The sequence below is a fragment of the Ranitomeya imitator genome, chromosome 4, assembly GCF_032444005.1.
Source record: "Ranitomeya imitator isolate aRanImi1 chromosome 4, aRanImi1.pri, whole genome shotgun sequence".
In the NCBI taxonomy this organism is placed as follows: domain Eukaryota; kingdom Metazoa; phylum Chordata; class Amphibia; order Anura; family Dendrobatidae; genus Ranitomeya; species Ranitomeya imitator.
Genome location: NC_091285.1, coordinates 527885956 through 527910655, shown reverse-complemented (window position 1 = coordinate 527910655; position 24700 = coordinate 527885956). Strand labels below are relative to the sequence as shown.

The 24700-nt window shown below is 47.1% G+C and overlaps 1 protein-coding gene across 2 annotated transcripts in view; it reads right to left on the bottom strand.

The window, feature by feature from the left end:
- Positions 1-24700, bottom strand: part of UNC45A (unc-45 myosin chaperone A) — a 57320-nt gene that overhangs the window by 23603 nt on the left and 9017 nt on the right. For both annotated transcript variants that reach the window (XM_069766157.1, XM_069766159.1), the window contains exons 5-15: positions 24270-24362; positions 24026-24193; positions 20926-21094; positions 20665-20835; positions 19925-20096; positions 13168-13468; positions 12994-13088; positions 12764-12905; positions 5284-5424; positions 5065-5192; positions 3744-3810 (exon numbers count right to left, since the gene is read on the bottom strand). In XM_069766157.1, the coding sequence (XP_069622258.1) occupies positions 3744-3810; positions 5065-5192; positions 5284-5424; positions 12764-12905; positions 12994-13088; positions 13168-13468; positions 19925-20096; positions 20665-20835; positions 20926-21094; positions 24026-24193; positions 24270-24362 (1647 nt within the window). The remainder of the gene's footprint in view (positions 1-3743; positions 3811-5064; positions 5193-5283; positions 5425-12763; positions 12906-12993; positions 13089-13167; positions 13469-19924; positions 20097-20664; positions 20836-20925; positions 21095-24025; positions 24194-24269; positions 24363-24700) is intronic.

Sequence of the window (24700 nt, the reverse complement as noted above, 5' to 3'; positions counted from 1 at the left end):
ACAGGAGCCCTGTACGGAGGAACGGCATGGGCTACTCCCTGAAGGAAGGTCTTGACCTGTGGCCGAGAAGATAACGTCTTCTGGAAGAGGATGGAGAGAGCGGTAACATGGCCCTTTAGGGAACTAAGGGCAAGGCCAGCATCCAGTCCTGCCTGAAGGAAGGCCAAAATGGAAGGAAGAGAAAAGGACATAGGTGAAACGCGGTTGGACTCGACCCAACGGAAGTAAGCCTTCCAGGTACGATAGTAGATCCTGGAAGACTAAGGCTTCCTAGCCTGGATCATAGTGTGAATCACCCAATCGGAGAGGCCGGACGCTCTTAGAACTGCGGTCTCAACAGCCACGCCGTCAAAGTGAGCGACCGAGAATTCGGGTGGCAGATCGGACCCTGAGACAGCAGATCGGGTCTGTCTGGAAGCCGCCAAGGGGCGTCCGTGAGAAGATTGACGATATTCGCAAACCAAGATCTCCTGGGCCAATCCGGGGCAATCAGAATGACCGGCACCCCTTCCGCCTTGATCTTTTTCAACAGCTTGGGAAGCAGAGGAAGGGGTGGAAAAAGATAGGGGAGCCCGAACTGTGACCAAGGAATGGCCAGAGCATCGAAGCCCACTGCGAGAGGATCCCGGGACCTGGAGACAAACCGATGGACCTTCCTGTTCATTCGGGACGCCGTGAGGTCCACATCCGGAGTCCCCCATTGAAGACAAATCTGCTGGAAGACCTCTTGATGCATGGACCATTCCCCTGCCGGGAGGCCCTCGCGGCTGAGGAAGTTGGCGGCCCAATTGTCCATGCTGGGGATATGCACCGCAGATATCTCCGGGACCGTTGCCTCTGCCCAAAGGAGGATCTTGGATACCTCAGCCGAGGCCAGAGAACTCTGAGTCCCCCCCTGGTGGTTGACATATGCCACTGTTGTGGCATTGTTCGTCTGGATTAGAATTGGCAGACCTCTGAGAATCCTTTCCCAGTGAAGAAGAGACAGGAAGATGGCCCGAATCTCGAGGACATTGACCGGCAGAGATGACTCCTGCGCCGACCAACGACCCTGAACAGTCAGGTGACAAAACACCGCACCCCAGCCGAGAAGACTGGCGTCCTTCGTCACCACCTGCCAGTGAACTGGAAGGAAGGACCTGCCCTGGGAGATGAGAGGTGACGTCAGCCACCAGTTGAGAGACCGTTTGACCTGGGGCGAATGCTGAATCGGACGATCCAGGGAGAAGACAGACCTGTCCCACTGTGAAAGAATAGCCTGCTGAAGAGGTCTTGAGTGAAATTGGGCGAACGGAATCGCTTCCAATGTTGCAACCATCCTCCCCAGAACCTTCATGGCCGATCGGAAGGAGGGAAGCCGAGGACCCTGGAGCAAGCGAACTTCCCGACGAAGGATGGATCTCTTGTCTTCAGGAAGGAAGACTCTGGTCTGGCGAGTGTCGAAGAGCATGCCCAGAAATACAAGGCCCTGAGAAGGAATAAGACAGGACTTCTTCCTGTTGACAAGCCACCCGAAACGGGCTAGAGTGTCGAGGACAATGGACAGATTGTCGTGAGCCTGAGAAAAGGACGGAGCCTTGATGAGGATGTCCTCAAGGTACGGAAAAAAGTACCAGGCCTCTGACCCTCAAGATGGCTATCAGCGCTGCCATGATCTTCGTGAAAACCCTGGGAGCGGTTGCGAGACCGAACGGCAGAGCGACAAACTGAAAATGGTCCTGATGTACTGCAAAATGCAGGAATCTGTGATGTTCAGGGAAAATCGGGACATGGAGGTAGGCGTCCTGGATGTCTATGAAGCACAGAAATTCCTGTGCCTCCATGGAAGAGATACCCTGGTGAGGTCCGCCACAGATTGTGATAGAGATGAAGCCCACCCTGGGATTGGGGCCTCACTATCACCCGGGACAGAAGGAGGCTCCTGGGCAGTGGACACAGTGGGATTGCTGCAGTCCTGACAGAGGGAAGCGGACTGTCCTGAGGGAAGTCTGCATTTACAAGAAGAACACACAAAGTGTTTTACCAAAGCAGAGGAAGCAGAAACAGGAGGACGGGAACATTCTCCCTTAGAATTAGACATGTTGGACAGGCCCACTAACAGATGCCAAAAGGTTGGGGGACAGGATAGCAGAGGAGAGTGTCAGTCTGCAGAACAGAGCTACTCAAGGCAGTCCTGAGGTCAGCTTCCGGCAGTAGGGGCTGTGAAGATGGGAGACAGGTCCTGCAGGGGAATCACCGCCGAATCTAAAAGCCGGAAAATAGCGACCGCCGGGAAGGTTCAGGGCCAAACATGCACACTGCTGAGGGAGTGGAGTAAAGAAGTGCAGAAACCCGCTCTCTGGGGGAGGGGGGCAGAGTCCTCTGCACGATCCAGGAAGAAAGGATGTCGCTGATAGGAGCCAGTGCTGGAGCCAGAGGAAGTGGGTGAAGCGATCCGGGAGGACCAAGATGGTGCCGAGCGCAGTCTGACCAGAAGCAGGGAGGAGTGGGTGGAGCTATGTGCCGGGCGCAGGCAGAGAAAGATGGGCGGGAGAAAAGCCCGCCCGATTAGAGAGGAAGAGGGGCGGAGTCAAAGCGCCAGACTAGGCCCCGACAGAAGCCGGGGCCTCGATTAGAAGCCAGTGACCGCAGAGGGAGGAGCGGCGCGGAGGCCCAAAAGAGAGGACGAGAGGCGGACAACGCCGGGCTAGGCCCAGCAGAAGCCGGGGCCCAGACCATGAGCAGGCGACCGCCGGGAAGGAGACGCGGCGCAGAGATCCTGTAAGGTCTCGGCGCTGTAGCAGAGAATACCCCCTCCCCGAGAGGCCCAAAGAGATCCAGGGCGAGGTAAGAGCCCTGGGGCCCCCAAGCTGTGAGTCACAGTAACTTTTAGATACTTACCCTCTTCATCTTGCACTCGTCGTAACTTCTCCACCTGGGGAAAGCGAGAGATACCTCAGTATCCAGGGAATGTAAGAGACGTCCCGAGTGGGAGGGAGACGGGGATAAGACTATTCCGAGTCTTGGTCCTGCCGGTCAGACGTATGAAGATATGGGGTGGCAGTACACGCTGTACTTATAGTCTCTCTGTGGGAGTACAATAGTGCCCATTCACTGTATCCCTCCGTCATGGGTACCTAAAAGGGAACGACGCACACTGAGGTTGTTTTTGGTCTAATGAAAGACCAGTGTTCACCTCCTACTGACACTAAGCTAAACTGAAGTTCATAATGCCAGTCGGTGGGGTGTGCACTGCAGATCAGGAGCTAACTTTTTTTGTGCATAGTGTCAGCCCACTAGTGGCAGCAGCATACACCGATTGTTCCTGTGTCCCCCAATGAAGCGACAGAGAAAAGGCACTGGAGTGCTACATAAAAAAAGGCACTGGAGCGCTACATAAAAGGTACTGGAGTGCTACTGTGCAAAAATTAGAGAGAAAAAAAAAAAAAAAAAGAATGATGAATCTGGGCCATAATAGCACTAAGGGTTCTGCTGGTATCATAATAAATTGTCTACCATTCATTTAACCTTCTGTAGTCATCTCGTTTTCTTTTGGGTGTTCAATTGCTGATCAACATCTGAAATGTTAGAATCTGTGAGATGCGCCTTTTCTTTGCTAGTTCTACTTGGTTTTTAGTTGCTTTACATCTTTTGGGGACACATTACTGAAAACTATAATACAATGTTCACTTTCCTAACTAGAACACAGCAGCAGATCTATTCCCAGTCACTTTAATTATAATCAGAACGAGAGAACTCATTACCTTTCCTCCTCCTTGAGCTACTACATTCCCTCGGTCTTCAGATTTTTCCACTAAAGCCAAGAAAACCCTAGAGGGAGGCGACAATTATTTTTTAAGACAGATTGTCACTATCACAGATTTTGCAGACATTTTTACATTGGATAGTATGATCGGTATACAGTTTAGATGTAATCATTTAGTTGCTACCAGGGAAGCAGACTGTGCAGGCATCCGCCTCAGGTGACACTGAGGGGCTAGGGGGGGGGGGCAAAAATTATGTATTTAGTCCAAATTTAATTTAGTAGAATCATTAGAAGTTGTTTTTCTGTAAACCTTTTGTATGTGCCATAGAACGAGATTTGGCCCAGATGTGACACTTGTATTTGAATCTCATGGAGGTCATACTCGCTTTCCCTGTACATTATCAATTGAAGTCATTTAATAGGAACAATTATGGTTTGCATCTATAAAATCTGTCCTGGTCATGGAGAGCTGTGTGGAGTACCGATGTAGAAGGATAGGACTTTATTTCCTAAAAGTGAGCAATAACTGTAAGCAAAAATGTTGAAAACAGGGTAATTGATAAAGAATATTAGAATATTGTTGAACCTTCTTTTATACAATAAATATAATATTTCTGCTAAAAAGGCTTCCAGACCAAAAGACTTATCCATGCTGTATAAACAATAACTTTCTTACGCATTTTGTGTATGGATTCCTCACCATGTCCAAGTTACAGGTTCAGGGAAGGTGATTCTTATATCTCCAATATACAAGGGTGCTGTGATATAAGAAAAACTGTTGTTCTAGGCAGGATTTTAAGGGAGTGATTTTGAAAAGTGTGCAGTTGTGAAGGGAAAAGGACAGGTCAGTACATCTCCAAAACAGGAGATCTGTCTATGCATCTGCACTGACTGAGAAGGGGGCTGGCTTAGCTACTGAAATGAGTGGTCAATCACCCCCCTTCACAAACACTGGTCATGCGCTAACACCAGAAACTCACTCCTTGGCAGAGCACAAGCCGGAAGATGAGCAGCTGAACCAGAGCGATCTGGGCACCAGGTTTACGTTATATAATTTACCTTTTTATTTAACACATTTCTGAATATTTTTTCTTTCGAAGCAGCTACTGTGTTGGTGCCAGATACCACAGGACATTAGCGGTCTTGTGGAATCCACGGCTCACAGTGTTATTGTGGAGACTACACAATATAAGGAAGGTTGTTTTTTTCTATGGCTGCTTGGTTTACAATGATCACCTATATTGACATAATACAGATAAAAACCTTTAGCTCATTTTTTTTCTGTTTTGTGACATCTGATAAAGAAGTACAAGTATTACCTTGAGATCAGTTCCCTTGATGAATCTGTTAATGCTGGGCTTTCATTCTTCACCATGCAGGCTAGAGCAGACACCACCCCGGCTACCAAGAGCTTGCGGACCCTCGCCTCAACAAAATCTTTCTTGTCCTGACATTGCGCAGGAAAAAAACGTTGTTACATTATGTAAAAGGGTCACTGATATGTCATAGTATGCTTACAGCAATGGTTGTCTCCTCACCTTCGGATGCTCCTCAGGAACATGCTGTTTGGCATACTTAGCCAGCTCTAACATTTGGGGGTCTACTTCCTCTCGGTCGTAGCTGTTTGTACAGTTCACGAGGGTGGATGCAACAGCAAAAATCACAGTCTTGTCTTGTGACTAGGAAAGGAAACAAGTGTGCTACATTGTACATTTCTAAAAAAAAATTAAAGGGAACCTGTCACCCCGAAAATCGCGGGTGAGGTAAGCCCACCGGCATCAGGGGCTTATCTACAGCATTCTGTAATGCTGTAGATAAGCCCCCGATGTTACCTGAAAGAGGAGAAAAAGACGTTATATTATACTCACCCAGGGGCGATCCCGCTGCTGGTCAGGTCGGATGGGCGTCTCCGGTCCGCTGCGGCGCCTCCCATCTTCATTACAAGACGTCCTCTTCTGATCTTCAGCCACGGCTCCGGCGCAGGCGTACTTTGCTCTGCCCTCTTAAGGGCAGAGGATAGTACTGCAGTGCGCAGGCGCCGGAAAGGTCAGAGGCCCGGCGTGTGCGCACTGCAGTACTTTGTCTGCCCTCAACAGGGCAGAGCAAAGTACGCCTGCGCCGGAGCCGTGGCTGAAGATCAGAAGAGGACGTCTTGTAATGAAGATGGGAGGCGCCGCAGCGGACCGGAGACGCCCATCCGACCTGACCAGCAGCGGGACCGCCCCTGGGTGAGTATAATATAACGTCTTTTTCTCCTCTTTCAGGTAACATCGGGGGCTTATATACAGCATTACAGAATGCTGTAGATAAGCCCCTGATGCCGGTGGGCTTAGCTCACCCGCGATTTTCGGGGTGACAGGTTCCCTTTAAGTGACTTTTCTCTATGAACAAATTTCACAACCCACTGAATTAGCTCTCTAACTAAACTCCTTAGTCCTTGCACCATTTTTTTTTTTTTTTTTTAGGGAAAATAAACAAAAAAGTAGCATTTTTAAACTGTTGTAAAAAAAAAATTAAGGTTAAGCGATTTTTTAATAAGAATTTTTGGTGGCATTTTCAATTTTGCGCTTAAAATGTGGGAGATTTCTTCAATTTTTCCAGCACTGTAAAAAAATGGCAAAGAAAACAAGATTTTGGGTACTCACCATAAAATCTTTTTCTTGGAGCCTTCTTTGGGGGACACATTAGGCCGAAAAAAATTAAGTTCTCCCCAGCAGTATATACCCATCAACTAGAACCAAACTAATCAGTTAGTGAGAAAGCAATAGGAAGGAGAAACAGAGATAACGTTAACAAACAAGGGAACAACTGCTGTGTCCCCAATAAAGGCTCTGAGAAAAAGATTTTACGGTGAATATCCAAATCTTGTTTTCTCTATCGCTTTCTTGGGGGACACAGTAAACCATGGGACATACTAAAGCAGTCCCTCTGGTGAGAGAAATAGCTACTCACAGATCTAAGACTAGTCCACTGCAGCACGCAGAACCTTCCTGCCCAGGCTGACATCAGCCGAGGCATAGGTGTGAACTCTGTAGAACCTGGAGAAGGTATGGATCGAAGACCAGGTGGCGGCCTTGCAGACGTGCAATGCAGAGGCCTCATGGTGAACAGCCCAGGAACACATGTGGAAGTGAGCAGTGACCCCAAGTGGGGGTAGTATTCTCTTCACTCGGTATGCTTCCAAGATGGTAGAATGAATCTACCAGGCAATGATAGTGGGGAGACCTCTACGAGGACCTTCAGGAATCACGAAAATAAGAATCCGAACGTCTGAAAGATGCGGTCCTGGAAATGTAGAAACGTAGACCTTTGACAAGATCCAGTTTGTGTAGAGACGGCTCCAGAAGACAAGAGGGAGACGGGACAGAAGGAAGGACGATGTCCTCATTGAGATGTAAAGGAGAAACCACTTTAGAAAGAAAGGATAGAACCAGACATAGGTCAACTTGTCCTCGTGGAACACAAAAAAAGGCAAACAGGAAAGAGCTGCAAGTTTGGAGACACGTCTGATGGAGGTGATCGCCACAAGGAACGAAACCTTCTACTCCCAGGAGGGAGAAAAGTCCCGAATATGTTCATAGGGTTAACCCTGAATAAAGGACAAGACCAAATTGAGATCCCACGGGTCTAGGGGAGGGCGATAAGGAGGGATGGAATGAGGAACTCCCTGCAGGAAAGTCTTGATTTTGGAGCTAAAGGCCAAGTTCTTCTGGAAGAGGATTGAAAGATCAGAGCCCTAACCCTATAGAGAGTTGAGAGATGAGACAGAAACCAGGCCAGACTGGGGGAAACCAGTAAGGAGGGACGATAAAAGGACAGCGATGTGACCCGACTGGTCTCGCACCATCGAAGAAAGGCTTTCCAAGTGGAGGTATATGAGTAGGAAGCCTGTTTTCTCGCTTTGATCATGGTCTGAATAACCTGGTCTGCGAACCCTGTGGCTTTCAAGAATGCGGCTTCAACAGCCATGTTAAATTGAGAGACTGTGAATTCTGGTGGAAGAAGGGAATCTAGGGAATAAGATCTAGATGAAGTCAGAGCTTCCAGGGAATGTATGCGAGAAGATTGATTATCTCCACGTACCAGGCTCTACGGGGCCAGTCTGGGGATGTGAGGATGACTGAACACCCTCCGGTTTTATCTTCCTGAGGAGCTTGGGAATTAAAGGAAGGGGGAAAACAGATAAGGGAGCCTGAGCTGAGCCCAGGCTATTGCCAGAATGTCTGAGTCAATCACTAGGGGATTGCGAAACCTGAACAAGAACTACAGAACCCTGTTGTTTATTCTGGAGACCATCAAGTCAACGTCATGAGTGCCCCACCGGAGACAAATCTGGGAGAAGACAGTCGGATTTAGAGACCAACCACCAGCGGACAGACCCTCGCGGCTCAGAAAATTAGAAGCCCAGTTGTTCACCCTGGAAATGTGTACTTTGGAGAGAGAGTACATTCTGCTAGGCTCAAACCAGTATGCACTACACCTCTGACATAAATGGTCAGCTCTGCGTCACGCCCTGGTGGTTTATGTACGCCACAGCTGTGGAGTTGTCACATTGGATTCAGATGGGGCGGCCCACAGGTCCTGCCAAGGAAGGAAGCTAGGTAAATGGCTCTGATCTCCAGAAGGTTCATGGGAAGAGAAAATTTCTGGTCCTTCCAGCGGCCCTGAGCTATGAGATCCCGAAAGACAGCTCCCCAACCCAGGAGACTGGCTTCTGTCGACATGTTCTCCCACCAGATCAGTAGAAAGGATCTTCAGTGATGGATGAGGGGAAAGGAACTCCACCAAGTCAAGGATTCTCTTACCCAAGGTGGGAGAACAATAGTCTGGTCCAGGGACGTGATTGACTTGTCCCAATGTGAGATAAGAGTTAGCTGAAGAGGATGGGTGTGGAACTCAGCAAATGGAATTACTGCCATTGCCGCCACCATCTTGCCTAACAAGCTCATGCGGAGCCAAAAAGAGCAAGGGTCTCCAAGAATACCGAGAAGGGGCAGAGACCTTTTCCTTGGGAAGAAAGACCCTTGCGCAAACGGTGTCAAAATCCATGCCTAGGAATACTAGGTGTTGGGTCTGGATCAGAGAGAACTTTAATCTATTGATGATCCAAGATGAGCAGGGACAAGGTTTTGTCCAGATAAGGAATGGATATAATTAGTGATGAGTGAGTGTACTCAGGTGGTCTCCGAGTATTTGTAACTGCTCGGAGATTTAGTTTTTGTTGACACAGCTGCATGATTTATGGCTGCTAGCCAGCCGGAGTACATGTGGGGTTTGCCTGCTTGCTAGGGAATCCCCACATGTATTCAAGCTGTCTATCAGCTGTAAATCAGTGCTCGGGAAAACACAAGCAACGAGTATACTCGCTCATCACTAGATATAATCCCTCTGATGCATAGTATAGCCATTACTGCGGCCATAACCTTCGTAAAAACCCTGGGAGCAGTGGCTAGGATAAAAGGAAGGGCCGTACATTAGTCATGAGAGTCCTGCACCGCGAACTGGAGGAATCCATGGTGACCTGGAAAAATAGGAATGTCAAGGTAAGCATCCTAAATGACTAGCAAGTAAAGGAACTCCCCTGGTTCCATAAAAGCTCTCCGAAAGCGGAGAGATTACATCCTGAAATGGCGGAAGAAGATGTACTTGTTCAGTCATTTGAAGTTCAGTATGGGACAGCCTGATCCATCCTTCTCAGGAACTACAGATCCCGGAAAGCAAGGGATTTTTTCTTTGGTGGTTGAGACATGAAAAAAACAGTTTTGAGGGAGAAAAAATCTATTTTGTAACTGAAGTAAATTACCTATGTGACCAGGCGTTGACGACCACATAAAGTGAAGCGTCCTGGAACAGAAGCAGACGGCCACCCATCCTGGGAGAAACTCCAGGTGGGGGAGGCAGGTCATGCGGAGGACAACCTATTGGATGTAGAAGACCTGTGGTGTTGACCGCAGGAACACCCGGAAGGCACCAGTTTGAAAAAAGGCCTTTTCCTCGCTTGCCATGCAGGGGCCTTTTCCTGATGGTTGAAACCTCCGGAATTGGGGAACTGACAAAAAGAGCGAAAATATAGTGTACGCTGTACCAATCGGCAGATGTCTGAGCTTTTTGCTGGGGGAGCAAGGTGCTCTTTCCCCTTTAACATCAGAAATTATCTGATCTAGCATAGCCCCGAAAAGCCACAGGTCCAGAAAGGGAAGACTGGTGAGGGACTTTTTAGACGCAGAGTCTGCATCTCACCCTTTAAACAAAAGGACCTACGAACGGCCACGACGTTGCTGGATAGCAGAGCAGCACATCCAGCGGCATCGAAGCGGTGGCAAGATTTATGCATGGGCAATCTGATCTGCCAGATGGGCTAATTCATCAGGGGGGGGCCCAGACACAATAACCTGATGAAAGCATTTAGCCCAAGCAAAAAACCCTTAAGACACCCAGGTGGCGGCAAAGGATGGACAAAGTGCCATTCCAGAATCCTCAAAAATAGATTTAGAAAAAGACTCAACATGTCAGTGTGGTCCTTGAGAACGGCCCTGTCAGGGAGGAGAGAATAGTGTTAGAAAATAAACGAGACACAAGAGGAAGGGGGGGGGGGGAATCTACCGCCGGAAGGTCCAACAAGGCTATAATAAGGGTCAGCAGTAAATGGATATACAGTGGGGAAAATAAGTGTTTGATACACTGATGATTTTCCAAGTTTTCCCACATACAAAGAATGGAGAGGTCTGTAATTATTATTGTAGGTACACTTCAACTGTGAGAGACAAAATCTAAAAATTTAAAAAAAAATCTCACATTGTAATATTTTTAAATAATTAATTTGCATTTGCAATTTATTGCATGAAGTAAGTATTTGATAAAATAGAAAAACAGAAATTAATATTTGGTACATAAACATTTGTTTGCAATTACAGAGGTCAGACTTTTCCTGTAGTTCTTGACCAAGTTTGCAGACACTGCAGCAGGGATTTTGGCCCACTCCTCCACACAGATCATCTCCAGATCTTTCAGGTTTCGGGGCTGTTGTTGGGCCAAATTGGGTTTCAGCTCCCTCCAAAGGTTTTCTATTGGGTTCAGGTCTGAAGACTGGCTAGGCCACACCAGGACCTTGAAATGCTTCTTACGGAGCAACACCTTAGTTACTCTGGCTGTGTTTCAGGTCATTGTCATGCTGGAAGACCTAGCCTCGACCAATCTTCAAGGGAAGGAGGTTGGCCAAAATCTTGCGATACATGACCCCATCCATCCTCCCTTCGATATGCTGCAGTCTTCCTGTCCCCTTTGCAGAAAAGCACCCCCAAAGTATGATGCGAAGTGTAGGATTACAGGAGGAGCAGAATGAGATCGAAAGGTCCAAATTAGACATATATGTAAAAAGGGTTCCAGGTATGAGGCTGGTGTGGGGAGGCCTGTATGTCTATAGTAGAAGAGCCTACCCGTTCCTGAAAAGGCACAGACCAGATAAGAATGGAGAAGGAATTGACCACAGGAGCACACAAATGGAGCAGCGCTGGAGACCGGGATCTGATGACTGGAGAGAGAGGAGATGCAAGAGGAGGAAACCGATGAATACCGCTGAGAAATGGCGCCAGAAGAGGAGCTTAAAGTGCGCACCTTAAGCTGGATAGGCTGGAAAGAAGAATGCAGAAGATAGGCTGCTGCACTGGAGGCGCCCAGGGAGCAAGACGGGAAAAACGCCTGCAGGTGAGCACTGTTCGCTGGCTGGGAGGCGAGGCCTAATGGAGGAGTAGGCCTTGGTGAAGCCATGGACTACATTTTGACAGCAATTCACCAGAGAAGCCTGTGAACGCGGTCTGAAAAAAAACAAACAAAAAGCTGCGGTGCCGTGAAAAACCTTCTGAGGTCTTCAAGGCCCGGAACCCCACTGCCTGCAACACTGAAAGGAAGATTATGGGTCGAGCACAGAGCATTTCCATCTAGGTATGAGAGTATTTGAGAGCCGCTGTGCTGTCAACTTTCGTTCTGACTACTTCATATCATAGAAGATGTTCATCGAGATCTCTTTGCAGTCACTGGAATAGGTACATTTTCAATCAGTACACATCTCATTATGGTGGGCGAGCAGGCCAGAAATAGATGGCAAGGACCAGTCTGCCTGTTCCTCTGTGCAGATGCCCCAAAAACTCTCGATGTGTTGGGGGGGGGGGGTAGGGTCATGCCTGCTAGAGGGTACAATGTGGATCAGACCGCACTGTTAACTCAGTCCCTAGGTGGCATGAGAATGTGAGCAATTACACCCTGTTGCTTGTATTCACAAGTTACAACTCAAAAAAAAAAAAAAAAAGAAGAAGAAAAATAATTAATGAAACACAACAAAAAGGTAAAGACGGGTCTGAGTGCAGAACTGTGTCTGCGTCGTTTGTACTAAGCGAAAGTGAAAAAAGCAAAAACACAGTATATAGAGTTTTGAATAATTTACCGTAGACTTTGCCACATTCTTATTAAAAAAAAAAGACACTAATCAGAATGGTACAAGGACACTTCAACATGTATCATGCCCAACACAACCCACGTGATCAATGCAGTCAATGACCATTATTTGACAGCAGTGATTATGTTTCCTGGTGGCCCACCCATGCAGAACTTCAGCCAGCACTGGGGGCTTACACATGTAAGGTATGCTTATTGTAAAGCATTCGCTACCCCTGGCCTATTTAGTTTACTTTTTAAAAAGAACATAGCCTTTATGTTTTTTGGCAAGAACTCACTGTACAATGGTGGGGGAAATAAGAGTGTTGGTACTTGTGAGGGGCACTTAGTGCTGGACAGCCCGCCTGATCTAACAGTATGGATGCAACTAATACCCTGTTGGTGCACTTGGCCTTTTCTCAGTGATGTGAAGCTACAGCATATAGCAATAGCAGATCAAAACGGATTTAAGCTGCACATCTCACATCTATAACAAAGTCATAGAACACCTTTGTATTCTGAAACAGCAATCAATGGGCTTACAGACATCAGTAACTTGAGAATAACAAGGGTATGGAGATAACATACCTTTGCCAGACTGAACATTGCTTGCATAGCTGCCTTATCTTCTACAAACTCCTCTTTCACATCGGCATCAAACGTTAAATAGGCCAAGCCTTCCACAGCCCAGCGTCGGGTGCTGGCCTGGATGCCCTCATTGCACAGCCACCTGCAGGGTAGTGCAGAGAATACAGACCTTTGTCTTACCCCTTATTCACATATGTGTTGTGCAGAGAAGTAATGGATATGTAACTCACTTCCGGCACTGCTTTGCAAGCTTAAGAGTGGAGCCTTCCGCAAACTGTTTCATGCTGAAGTCAGTTCCTCCTGCTGATCCCAACTTACAGAGACCCTACACAGGAATATCACACAGCTTGTTATCAGACACTAAAGAGCAGAACACAGGTCCATCTTCAGTGTAACACACTCACCACCAAGGCTCGGATCCGGATAGCATCATTTTCATTTTTCTTGTATATGTCTTTGAGGAGCGTCACCCCATTGGCAGTGATGAAGGAGGCTCTCTTGGCTTTTCCAGCAGCATGGATGAGCGCTTCTACGGCCACCTGCTGATCAGTCTCTCGTTCTGAGGCGCAGAGAGATATAACGCTGTCCATTATACCAGAAAGCTCTAGAGTTCGGTTTCCAGCATCAAAAGGTCCTTGTAAGAGGCATGAGACGGTCTGTATGGCACGCAGCTTTCCGTCCATACCATGCTTCTCAAACAGGCTCCTGGGTATAAAGAAATGCAAAGAGAAAGTCATTCAGGAATCAAAAGATGCAACTTTTGTAACATCCTATAAATTAAATAAAGTACTTAGGATTAAAAAAAAAAATGCCAATATATTTCCTTTTCAGTAATAAAGGGGTTGTCCTATTAGTGCAGATAGCTGCCATTGATACGAGATGTAAGACTCTTGGTCAGCAGCTGGCAGAGTCTATGGCAAGGACAGATACAATTACAATGGTGAAATAGAAAACAGGCATGATTGCTGGCACCAACCAATCTCAGCACAGTCTTCACTTCATCACCCCAGCATAAAGGAAATACACTGGAGCTCTGAAGAGTTGATTCTAGCAACGAGGTCACATATTTTTTTTTAAAGGAAAGGTAAAACTTTTCTACTGAGTGATTTTGCCAAAAGAGGGATTTTTGGTTCTTACCGTAAAATCTCTTTCTTGGAGCCTTCTTTGGGGGGGACACAGGTAACCATGGGTGTATGCTGCTGTCGCTAGGAGGCTGACACTATGCAAATAAAGAAAAATAACTCCTCCCCGGCAGTATACACCCTCCGACAGGCACCAGGCAACTCAGTTGGTGCAAAAGCAGGAGTAGGAACAAGTATAAACAACTCAACCTATGTACCAACCCAAAACAACGGCACGTTGGCCAATACGGTACAACATAAAGGGAGGGTGCTGTGTCCCCCAACGAAGGCTCCAAGAAAGAGATTTTACAGTAAGAACCAAAAATCCCTCTTTCTTTCTCGCTTCATTGGGTGACACAGGTAACCATGGGATGTCCAAAAGCAGTCCCCCAGGGCGGGATAATAAGAATAGAGAACTAGGTCGGCCGGTGCGAAACCTCCGCCTGAAGTATCTTCCTACCCAGGCCTGCATCCGCAGAAGCCTGAGTGTACACCTTGTAGAATTTCACAAAGGTGTGGATGGACGACCAAGTTTCAGCCTTGCAAACCTGCGAAGCCGTAGCTTGGTGACGAACTGCCCAAGAAGCTCCCACAGCCCGGGTAGAGTGAGCCCTCACCCCCGGGGGAGGCTGTTTGTCTTGAACACGGTATGCCTCCAGGACCACCGAACGGATCCAATGAGCAATTGTGGACTTAGAGGCGGGGAGCCCCTTCTGACGACCTTCCGAGATGACAAACAGAGGGTCGGACTGACGAAAAGGAGCAGTTCTGGCAAGGTAGACTCGGATAGCCCTGACCACATTCAAATTGTGGAGAGATTTCTCCAAAGGATGAACTGGGGAAGGGCACAAAGGAAGGAAGGACGATGTCTTCATTGATGTGAAAAGCCAAAACCACCTTTGGCAGAAAAGAAGAGACAGGCTGAAGGACAACTTAGTTTATGAAGGACCATAAAGGGAGAACGACAGGACAATGCCGCCAACTCGGAAACTCTCCTGATCGAGGTGATGGCGACTAAAAAAGCTACTTTCCAGGAAAGAAGCGAAAAAGAGATGTCCCGAATCGGTTCAAAAGGTGTACACTGGAGGGCACAGAGCACAAGGTTGAGGTCCCAATGAGCGACCGGAGGATGGTAAGGAGGTGCAACATGAGCAACCCCCTGAAGGAAGATTCTCACCTGTGGGAGAGAAGCAAGGTCTCTTTGACAGAGAATTGACAAGGCAGAAACCTGACCCTTTAACGTGCTCAGGGAGAGGTTCAAATCTAGACCCGACTGAAGAAATCCGAGAAGTGCAGGAAGGGAAAAAAACATAGTGGATAGACCGTTGACGTCACACCATCGGAAAAAGGCCTTCCAACATCTATGGTAGATATGGGAAGATACCGGTTTCCTAGCTGTTATCATGGTTTGTATGACACGTTGAGAAAACGGCCATACCATTAAACTCAGAGACCGAGAAAAGGGTTTTTCGGGTGGAAAAGTGGACCCTGCGATAGAAGATCCGGACGGTCTGGGAGCCTCCAAGGTACGTCCGATAACATGTTCATTAGCTCCGCGTATCAGGCCCTGCAGGGCCAATCTGGAGCTACTAAGAGAACGGGAACCCCCTCTGACTTTATCTTCTTTACGACCCTTAGAAGCAAAAGGGAAGAGGCGGCAACAGGTAAGGCATCTGAAACTGGGCCCACGAGATCACGAGAGCATCGCAGCCGACGGCCCTCGGATCCCGGGATCTGGATACGTACTGGAGAACCTTGTGGTTTGCTCGGAGGCCATTGGGTCGACGTCCGGCACGCCCCACCTTTGGCAAATCTGGTCGAAGACAGCGGGCAGAAGAGCCCACTCGCCTGACATGAGCCCCTGACGGCTGAGAAAGTCGGCTTCCCAAGTGTCCACCCCTGGGATGTGGACAGCTGATATGGAGGGAACGTGGTTCTCCGCCCAGCGCAGAATTTTTGCCACCTCCGTCATGACTTGCTTGCTGTGAGTCCCTCCCTGATGATTTATGTAAGCCATAGCTGTGGCGTTGTCCGACTGAATGCGGACCGGTTTTCCCGAAAGGAGGGGCTGCCAGCGGAGGAGGGCTAGAAAAATTGGACCCTTTCCAAGGTGATTGTCGAGATAGGGGATTACGAGAATCCCCTTCGACCGAAGGATGCCCATGACTGCCGCCATTACCTTCGTAAAGACTCTGGGGGCGGACGCCAAGCCGAAAGGAAGAGACGTGAATTGGAAATAGAATAGAGAAAAGCTGACCGCACCACCAATCTTGCACACTGTGAACACTCTGGCTAATTAGCTGCAGCTGGCCTGCTGATCTCGGGTGCTTCAGCCAGAAGAAAAATGCTGACATAGATCATATCCAAGGAGAAAAAACGGCAGCACTCACCGATCTTCAGTGCAGGTTTCTTTATTACAACATCATCTTCACGGCACGGGGATGTATATACAGAGGAATGTGGAAGCTTAAACGACGGCCGTCGTTTAAGCTTCCACATTCCTCTTTATATACACCCCCGTGCCATGAAGATGATGTTGTAATAAAGAAACCTGCACTGAAGATCGGTGAGTGCTGCCGTTTTTTCTCCTTGGACGTGAATTGGAAATGTTGGTCCTGGATCGCGAAACGAAGGAAGCTCTGATGCTGAACACAAATCCCAATATGCAGATATGCATCCCGAATGTCCACAGAGCACAGGAATTCTCCCGGTTCCATGAGGCGATCACCGAATCCGGAGGTGGCGGTTCAACCATTTGAGGTCCAAAATCGGGTGAAGAGAGACGTCTTTTTTCGGAACTACAAATAGATTTGAGTAAAAACCGGAAAACCGCTGGTTGGAAGGTACTGGGACGATTACCCCTGAGGCAATAAGGGAATCGACCGCCTGAAAAAGCCCTGGGACATGGGAGGGCTGTTTGGGTGGGCGGGAGAGAAAAAAACGTCTTCGTGGGGCGACGAAAATTCTATTTTGTAACCTGATGTGACAATCTCCCTGACCCAGGCGTCGTTGACCACAGATAACCAGGGCTCTGTGAGCAGAAGAAGCCTGCCTCCCACCCTGGAAAGATTTCCAGGCGGGGGTGACCAGTCATTTGGAAGAAAATCTGTGGTCGCGAGAACTGGAAGATTTGGAGGATTGGCCTTTAACGCTCCAGTGAGGGGTAGACCTGAAAAAAAGGCTTCCTTCGGTCCCTTTGAGTGGAAGACCGGTCATGCTGAGAGGCACGACTCTGCAGAGCCTGAAGCAATGTGGTCAGTTAGGTTATCTATAGACTACATCATAGATTGCGACATCTGAGTGACCCCTTTCCGGCATGGCAGACACCGAAGTATTGGCAGGGGCTTCTTGGGGCTCTGACACAGTAGTCTGAGTGCAGCCCTGGCAGTGCGGGTACGTGCTGCCACTGGGGGGGAGCAGTCCCGCAGGCTGTGCAGAATGCATAATAGCAGTTCTGCCTGGTTTTCTTGGACCTTGAGCCCGGCATAGTGCAAAAGGGCTGGCTATGCAGAGGACCTTACAGAGGTAGCTATGCAGAGGAACCTATAGGGGAGCCTTATAGGGAATATAGATTCACAGCCGAGTAAAAACAACCCAGCTGTGATCTTACCCCACCAGTTTGCCCCTAGGTCCAGCACCGAAAGAACCACAGTCCCATGCCCCCCGGAGACTGGCTGGCCTGGTCCTGCTGACCGGGAGATGCAGGGTTAATCCTTGCTGCAGTAGAAATGGCCGCTGAGGAGAAGAGGAAGGGGGAGAAGGGGCGGAGAGCTGAGGAAAAAGGCGGCAAAGCTGTGTAAAAACGCGCCCTTTCTGTCTCGATCCGCCCCCTCTATGACACCGTAGAGTGTCATATTTGTCATCCGGGGGCGGGCCGGGGGGCAGAGAGGAGGCGGCAGCTTCAGTTAGGCCGAAGCTGCGGCCTAAATTAGATGCCTGATGCCCAGAAAGGCTCCAGGCCGGCGCGAAAGTCCGGGAGGGGGGGGGGGGTCGAATCTGAACCGGACCCCCCCCCCGGATTTAAAGGCAGGATAGCGGTAGGGCTATAAGCGGAAAGGGGGGGGGGGGGGGCCTGTAAGGCAGTATAGAGTTGGTGCTGCCGCAGAGACAGGAGTGCAGGAAGCCCTGTCTCTTTTGTGCCATGCCTGCCTGCACACCCCCCAGCCCCGACAGGAGCCCGCAGCTGGGCTGGGGTCCCTGGATGCAGGCGCAGTGTGCTGGCCAATTGCTGGGAGCTGTAGAATGCTGCCTGTACAGGCCCTACCTGAGGCGTCTCAACCTAATGCCCCCAGAGGGGAATTAGGGAGGGTACTCTTGTCATCTTCAGGGGCCTTTATCCTCACCTCGACCTCAACCCAGAAACCAAAAGGAATTGGGGAAGGAGGAGTCTCGACTTCGAACCAGCACCCGAGGGACTGGGGAAGGAGCGACATGGGGAATAGCCATCTCCACTTCAACCGGGCACCCCGTAATAGGGGGCCGAGGAAGGAGCCATGCCGGGAGTCTCGCAGGAGACCCACTTTTATCCATCTGTAATCCGTCGGAAAAAAACAGTAAAAAAATCTTAGGTGTGCCTCCTACGCGACACGAAGCAAAAACTGGAGAAGGCCGACGCCGTCCAGGGGTGTATACTGCAGAGGAGGAGCCACGGTTAATCTTTTTTCAGATTATGCATAGTGTCGCCTCCTAGTGAACAGCAGCATAACACCCATGGTCCTGCGTCCCCCAATGAGGCGACAGAGTAAGCGCAGACTGCGAGCGTCTGCTCGTGCAGAGAACGTGCCAAACAGTGGGGCGTGGCCGGCTGAAGAGAAACCAAGCGCCCGACAGGCCGGCAGGGAAAAGGGGGGTGTGTCCGCAAGAAGCGCGGCCAATACCAGCGCTGGGCTGCAAGAAAGGTGTGTCCAGCGCTGGGGATGAGGAAGAAGAAGGGGCGCGGCCTCCCGGGGCAGAGACTTGCCGGAAAGGAATATGGTGGAAAAAACGCGCTGCTAGGAAAGAGGCGTGATATTTAAATAAAAGAGTGTCCGATGGCCCCCGAATCCCCTAGCCCGGTAACGGAGCGCCCGTGCAGCGGCGACTGCTGCTGGATAATAAGGTTAGGTGCCCCTGCATGGAGATTGCGACGATGCAGGGACTGGGAAGGGGGAGGGGGCTGCTGTTACTTGAATATCTTCCTACCTGAAGATGAGGAACTCATCAGGATCCCTTGATGGCAGAAAGGGTCCTGGAAGATGTGGTCCTCCTTCCCGCGCTATATCAACCGGCGTAGAAGATGGCGTCAACCCCTTAAAAGGGGGGAGGTCACCGCAGGTGACCACAGTCTTCCTCTCAGCCCACTCCAAGGAGAGGGATGAGGGGGGAAAAAAGGCAAGGACTGGCCACCGAAAGTAAACATGAACACCCCAGGGTGACATGAAACAAAGTCCTGCCCAGCGGATCCGTGAGGGTGCGATGTGGGCGATACCACACTGCTCTCTCGGTCGCTTAATGCGGGGAATCAGGGTGAGAAACTTTGCACCCTGTAACCCCCAGACGTGTATCTGAAACGAAAGGGAAAAAGATTAATAAACACACACAATCCCTGAAAGAAAAATAAATGTGGATCTGGTGTTAGATCCAGGTCCGCCTCCTACAGACACTAAGCAAAAACTGAGTTGCCTGTCCGAGGGTGCATACTGCCTGGGAGGAGTTATTTTCCTTTTTTGCATAGTGTCAGCCTCCTAGCGACAGCAGCATACACCCATGGTTACCTGTGTCCCCCAATGAAGCGAGAAAGAAAAGGGCTTTATATCTGATTGCTGAGGGTGAAGGGGGTCCTTCTGCTGGGACCACAACTGACCATTGGAACTGGCCGCTATTCTCAATGCACGACTGAGGTGGAGAACTTTGCATAAAGCGACAACATGGGACGCATGAGTTGCGTTTGGTGACTGTCCGTCCTGTTGGCGGCTATGCAGAAAGTTCTTGCAGCCAGTTTGTGCCGTGTGTGGTCCAGTCATAGGCTGCACTTGTCATTACGAGCTGACTACCTCCTTACCGGACATAATCCTCACACAGCTTGTGGAAATTCTCTCGTTCAGCGTCACATTTAAGGTCATCAAAAAGCTTGTTTAGCAATACAGAAGCGCTCATTCTTGTGGTCTCTGTAACCGCCAGACTGCCAGAGATCTCTACCAGTGAACCTCCGACTTCAAGGATTTTCTTTAAACCTAAAGCAAAGAAAAGATTCCTTTACAGAGCACATTGCAAAAAAAAAATAATCAGCTGTTCAGCGAATGCATCCCAATATGTATAGCAACATATCCACACTAGTTGTTAAAAAAAATACAAAAATACACAATATAAAAATTATAATCTAAAATATATAAAATATCTAAAATATATACATACATTTTACTTAATCTAATTTTTTTTCTTTTTGTACAAGCAATATTGAATTGTATGTAAAAAGCATAAAACCATGATCTATATTATATACCGCATTTCAGACAGTTGTATATTTTATACACACACACACACATATAAGACATTTTTATACAGCTGTGTCTCTGGCTATCAGATATAAAATCAGTAATAAAGAAGAGAGGAGAGACACAAAAAGTGCAGTCAATGAGTTCCTGGTATCCAGGTCAGTTGGCCTTGGAGGATAGTAAATAAAATGCAGGGTGGGCTTTTTTTTTTTTTTTTTTCTTGTGGTACCCATCACACCATTCATCATAGACTCCCAGCCATGCACAACACTTATAACATTTCCAAAGTGGTATAGAGTATGCGTACCATTGTCTATCACCCACAACGTCATGCCATTGTTGGGATCCCGTAGTGATTTTCGAGGCACCACCTTTATGAGAAGGTTTAGGGAGTTCTCTCTGCCATGTGACGAGACGCTTGCTTGGGTCAGCATTTCTAACAGATGATGAATCATTGACTTCAGCTCCTTCGATGGATCTTCAATAAATAAAACATATTGTGTAACCCATATATAAGGGCAGACATATCTTCCTCTTTATGGTCATTATAGCACTTAAAAGCCTTTACCCAAAATGACTGCTCCTTCCTTCCCACGAACATCCTTAGTCATGCCTTCTTTCAGAGCATCAAACATTGCATGGAGGACACTGCAAGCAGCAAGAGACACCGGCTCATTGTCCATGGCCATCACTGCACAGAACGTCTCCATTCCCACAGCGCCCAGGACAGATACTGTCTAGACATACAAGAGGACAAAACTATACAACATGACCGAGAGTCATAAATCTGTCTGCAATAATATGAGCATTTCAACATATTAGTCCAAAAGAAAAAAATCAAGAACACATTCACCATACTATTACGGGGGCGTGTGAAGAATCTTTATCGAAACGCGCGTAGGGGTAACGTGCCGGTCTTGTGTGTTTGCAGAGGTAATTATGGCTCTTCATTAGGTTACTGCTGGGGTCTCCATGTGTAATACTTTTGTCACACTGAGTGCACAGAATTCGGGTGCATCTGTATATATGGTCCTTTGGCCATAATTAGATTGTGGTTTATTTGCAGTACTGATATAAACGACATAGGCCATTTTATAGCCCTTTTATACACTGTTACCAGCACCTGAGCACAACGGGTTTTCCCTAGCAACCATTTTGAGCATAAATATATATTTTAGCCACAGGATATAGGTCACATGACTAAATGGAAATGTTCTTTATAGATATCTTTAATACTATCATTGGCTAAATACCTGCAATGCACTTAGCACCGGTTATTGGATTTGAGGCATTTTTTGTTGTATTGTGATGTGTAAAAAAATATATTTTATTCTATTTATTATTAATAAATTTCAAATTTTTGAACATAAACATTCTGTGGCCTTGTTAATATATCTGTTGGGCTTTTGGTGTAATAATAATATAAGCATGTAGCAACAAAAATGAAGAATATGATTATTCCATATACATTGCATCCCAATATCTATCTAATAATACACTTCTTCATATGTCAGACTAGTCTGCAGATATTTCTAAATCACGCCCTCAATATATAATAAACCGGACTACACATAATACACAGTTGATTGTAGAACTCTTATATTAGTGTGAATCGTGTCATTTCAGGAGAGTGTGCACATAATACTCCATGGCGTAAAGAGCTGCTATACTGAAGACATTAATTATTAATGGAAATAAAAGCAATAAGTGCAAACGCCAATCAGCAATAAAATCTTGACAACGTTAGGCTACGGGCATTTACAACTTTAGGCTATGGGTACAAGCGACAATTCTCTCTTCCGAGAAAATCAGGTCAATAATGTAAATGCAACTCAGATAGTACTCTAATCAAAGTTTGACCAGAGTGTGATCTGATTCTCTCGGATAAGAAGATAGAGACATTTTTTTCTCTCTATCTTCTCCATTCTGTGAATTCGCGGAAATCTGACTGCACTCAGATGTCATCCGTATACAATCCAATGTTTTCCACGCACTCATAGCGACTTAAATGGATGAGTGCGTTCCGATTTGCGGAGCCACTCGAAGCATGATGCCATTTTATTCTCATGCCGAATTGGTATAAGAAAAAAAAAAAAAATGCTGATCAGCACTGCCACACTGGACCGAGTTCTACACTCGTGTGAGCGAGCGTTTATGAGAAGTATTTGTTCACAGAGTATGCGTCTTCTAGTGTAACACTGAACTAAACTTTAAAGTTTAATGATCAACAGGAGAAGAGAAAAAACTCTTTCGAACATCTTCCATTCTACATTAGTACTTATAAGCCAAAGCCACACAAGGACCCGAAACACAGAAGAGGTGCAACTCTTCCCATTATCAATTCTCTCTATCAGTTTCCATGCCTGGCTTTCTTTGGTTTGCAAATTTTAATGCAAAATATTGACCAGAATGTGCTGAATGATTTCTACATATAACTTGGTCCTGTGTTCTCCTGGATATACAGCCCCATATTCTGGACCCCTGCAGCTACTTCTACCAATGAGTAGAATATGGTTTATCTATCTCACACCGGCCATATGTGAACATACCCCGATGCCTATACTTATGTGATACTTACTAATATAGCACTTTAACTACACTTCCCGTAAATATCTTGAGAATAACCAAGTTGTGATTTATGGGACATTTGTTAACTAGATCTTAAAAGAAACTGGACAGAGATTCATCCGGCCCAAACCTCGGGCAGCAGGAATCAGAGGCTATGGCAGCAATGTTTCCGAAAAAACATACTTTGTAAAGACGGCTGGGGATTAGTGATGAGCAAACGTGCTCGGATAAGGTGCATCTCAACTAAAAGCCCAGATCCTTAGATCAAGAACAGAACACACATTTATAGGACATCTCATAACTTTCCCAAATTCCTATCAAAACAATTACAGCACATCCTGCACGGAACTACTGAACCAAATTTATTATATAATTTTAGGAATCGGTCCATTTTATACCGATTCGAACTCCGACTCCACTACTCCAAATTCACAGCCCTAATCAAAACATCTTATCTACCCCAAAATGGTATCAATAAAAACATCAGCTCTGAGCACAAAAAATAAGCCCATACACAGCCCCAGATCCCGAAAAATGAAAAACATTAACGGGTCTTGGAATATGTCAACAAAAGCAGAAAAAAGTTTGACAATTTTTTGATTCTTTGTTTTTCACCACTTAAAAAAAAAAAGAAAAAAAAAGCACATTGTTCAACTGCACTTTTTTTTTTTTTACAGTTTTACCGCACTTGGAATTTATGTACCCATATTCCAGTACACTATGTGGCAGAACGAATGGTGTGATTCAAAAGAACAATTTGGTCCGCCAAAAACAAGCCCTCATACGGCTATATGGCTGCAAAAAGTTATGGATCTTGAAAGCAGGGCAGAAAAAAAAACCAAAAACATGAAAAATTGCCAGTGTTAAAATGAAGTAGTATTCTGCAATAAAGGCTATGGACATGAAGAGGTTATATATCGTTGTCCCCGGACAGTATGTTCTCGATGCATAGATAGTAGAAATACAGATTTTTGTGCAGGTGAGCAAGCGCTTATTTTCCCAAAACATTGTGTTAAAAAAAATATATATATATATATATATGCCGGCTGCATGTTCTCAGAGTCCTACAATTCAGCTTGAAAGTCAGAGTGAAATCTTACTCGAGACTGATGACCAGTGCAGAGCCCAACTAGTGTCCTCAATGCCGCCAGCACCATGTCTGATTTTTTAGTTTCTAACATCTGCTGCAAAAGACGGACCCCATCACTCTGAAATATCTTCTCTGCTCCAGCGTCTTCTCGAGCCAAGACTACTAAATTTTGTGCTGCCTGCAAAAGTAAGGCATAGAATTTACTATCCTCCTAGGGCAGCATGACTTCCCATCATCTCCCAATCTATCACTACCTTCTGTTGCTTATCCACATCTTTCTCTTCAGGATCGAGCAAAATATGAAACATCTGGTCCACCCGAGAGTCTGTAGAGGACATGAGCCGCACCTACGGAAAATAATTTAAGATATTAGAAAAAGCAAAAGCATACTTATATTGCCTATGTAGAACAACTTAGATTATAAGTATAGGATGAAATCAGACGTCATTTACAGCTTAGGCAGTATTCACAAGGAGGTTTATGAGTAGTGGATCTGCTCCAAGATTGGTACTCCGTGACTAGAAAAATTGGCCTATTCATTTCAGTACTGTTATGTGATAAGTTTGAGAGTTTTTTTTCTTGAAAACGTTTTTAAAAACGCCTGGTGGGGGGGGGGGGGAGAGGGGGGGGGTATGACTTGTAAATCGAGGTGAGCGGACACCTGCATGTTTGGGTCTACTTGAAC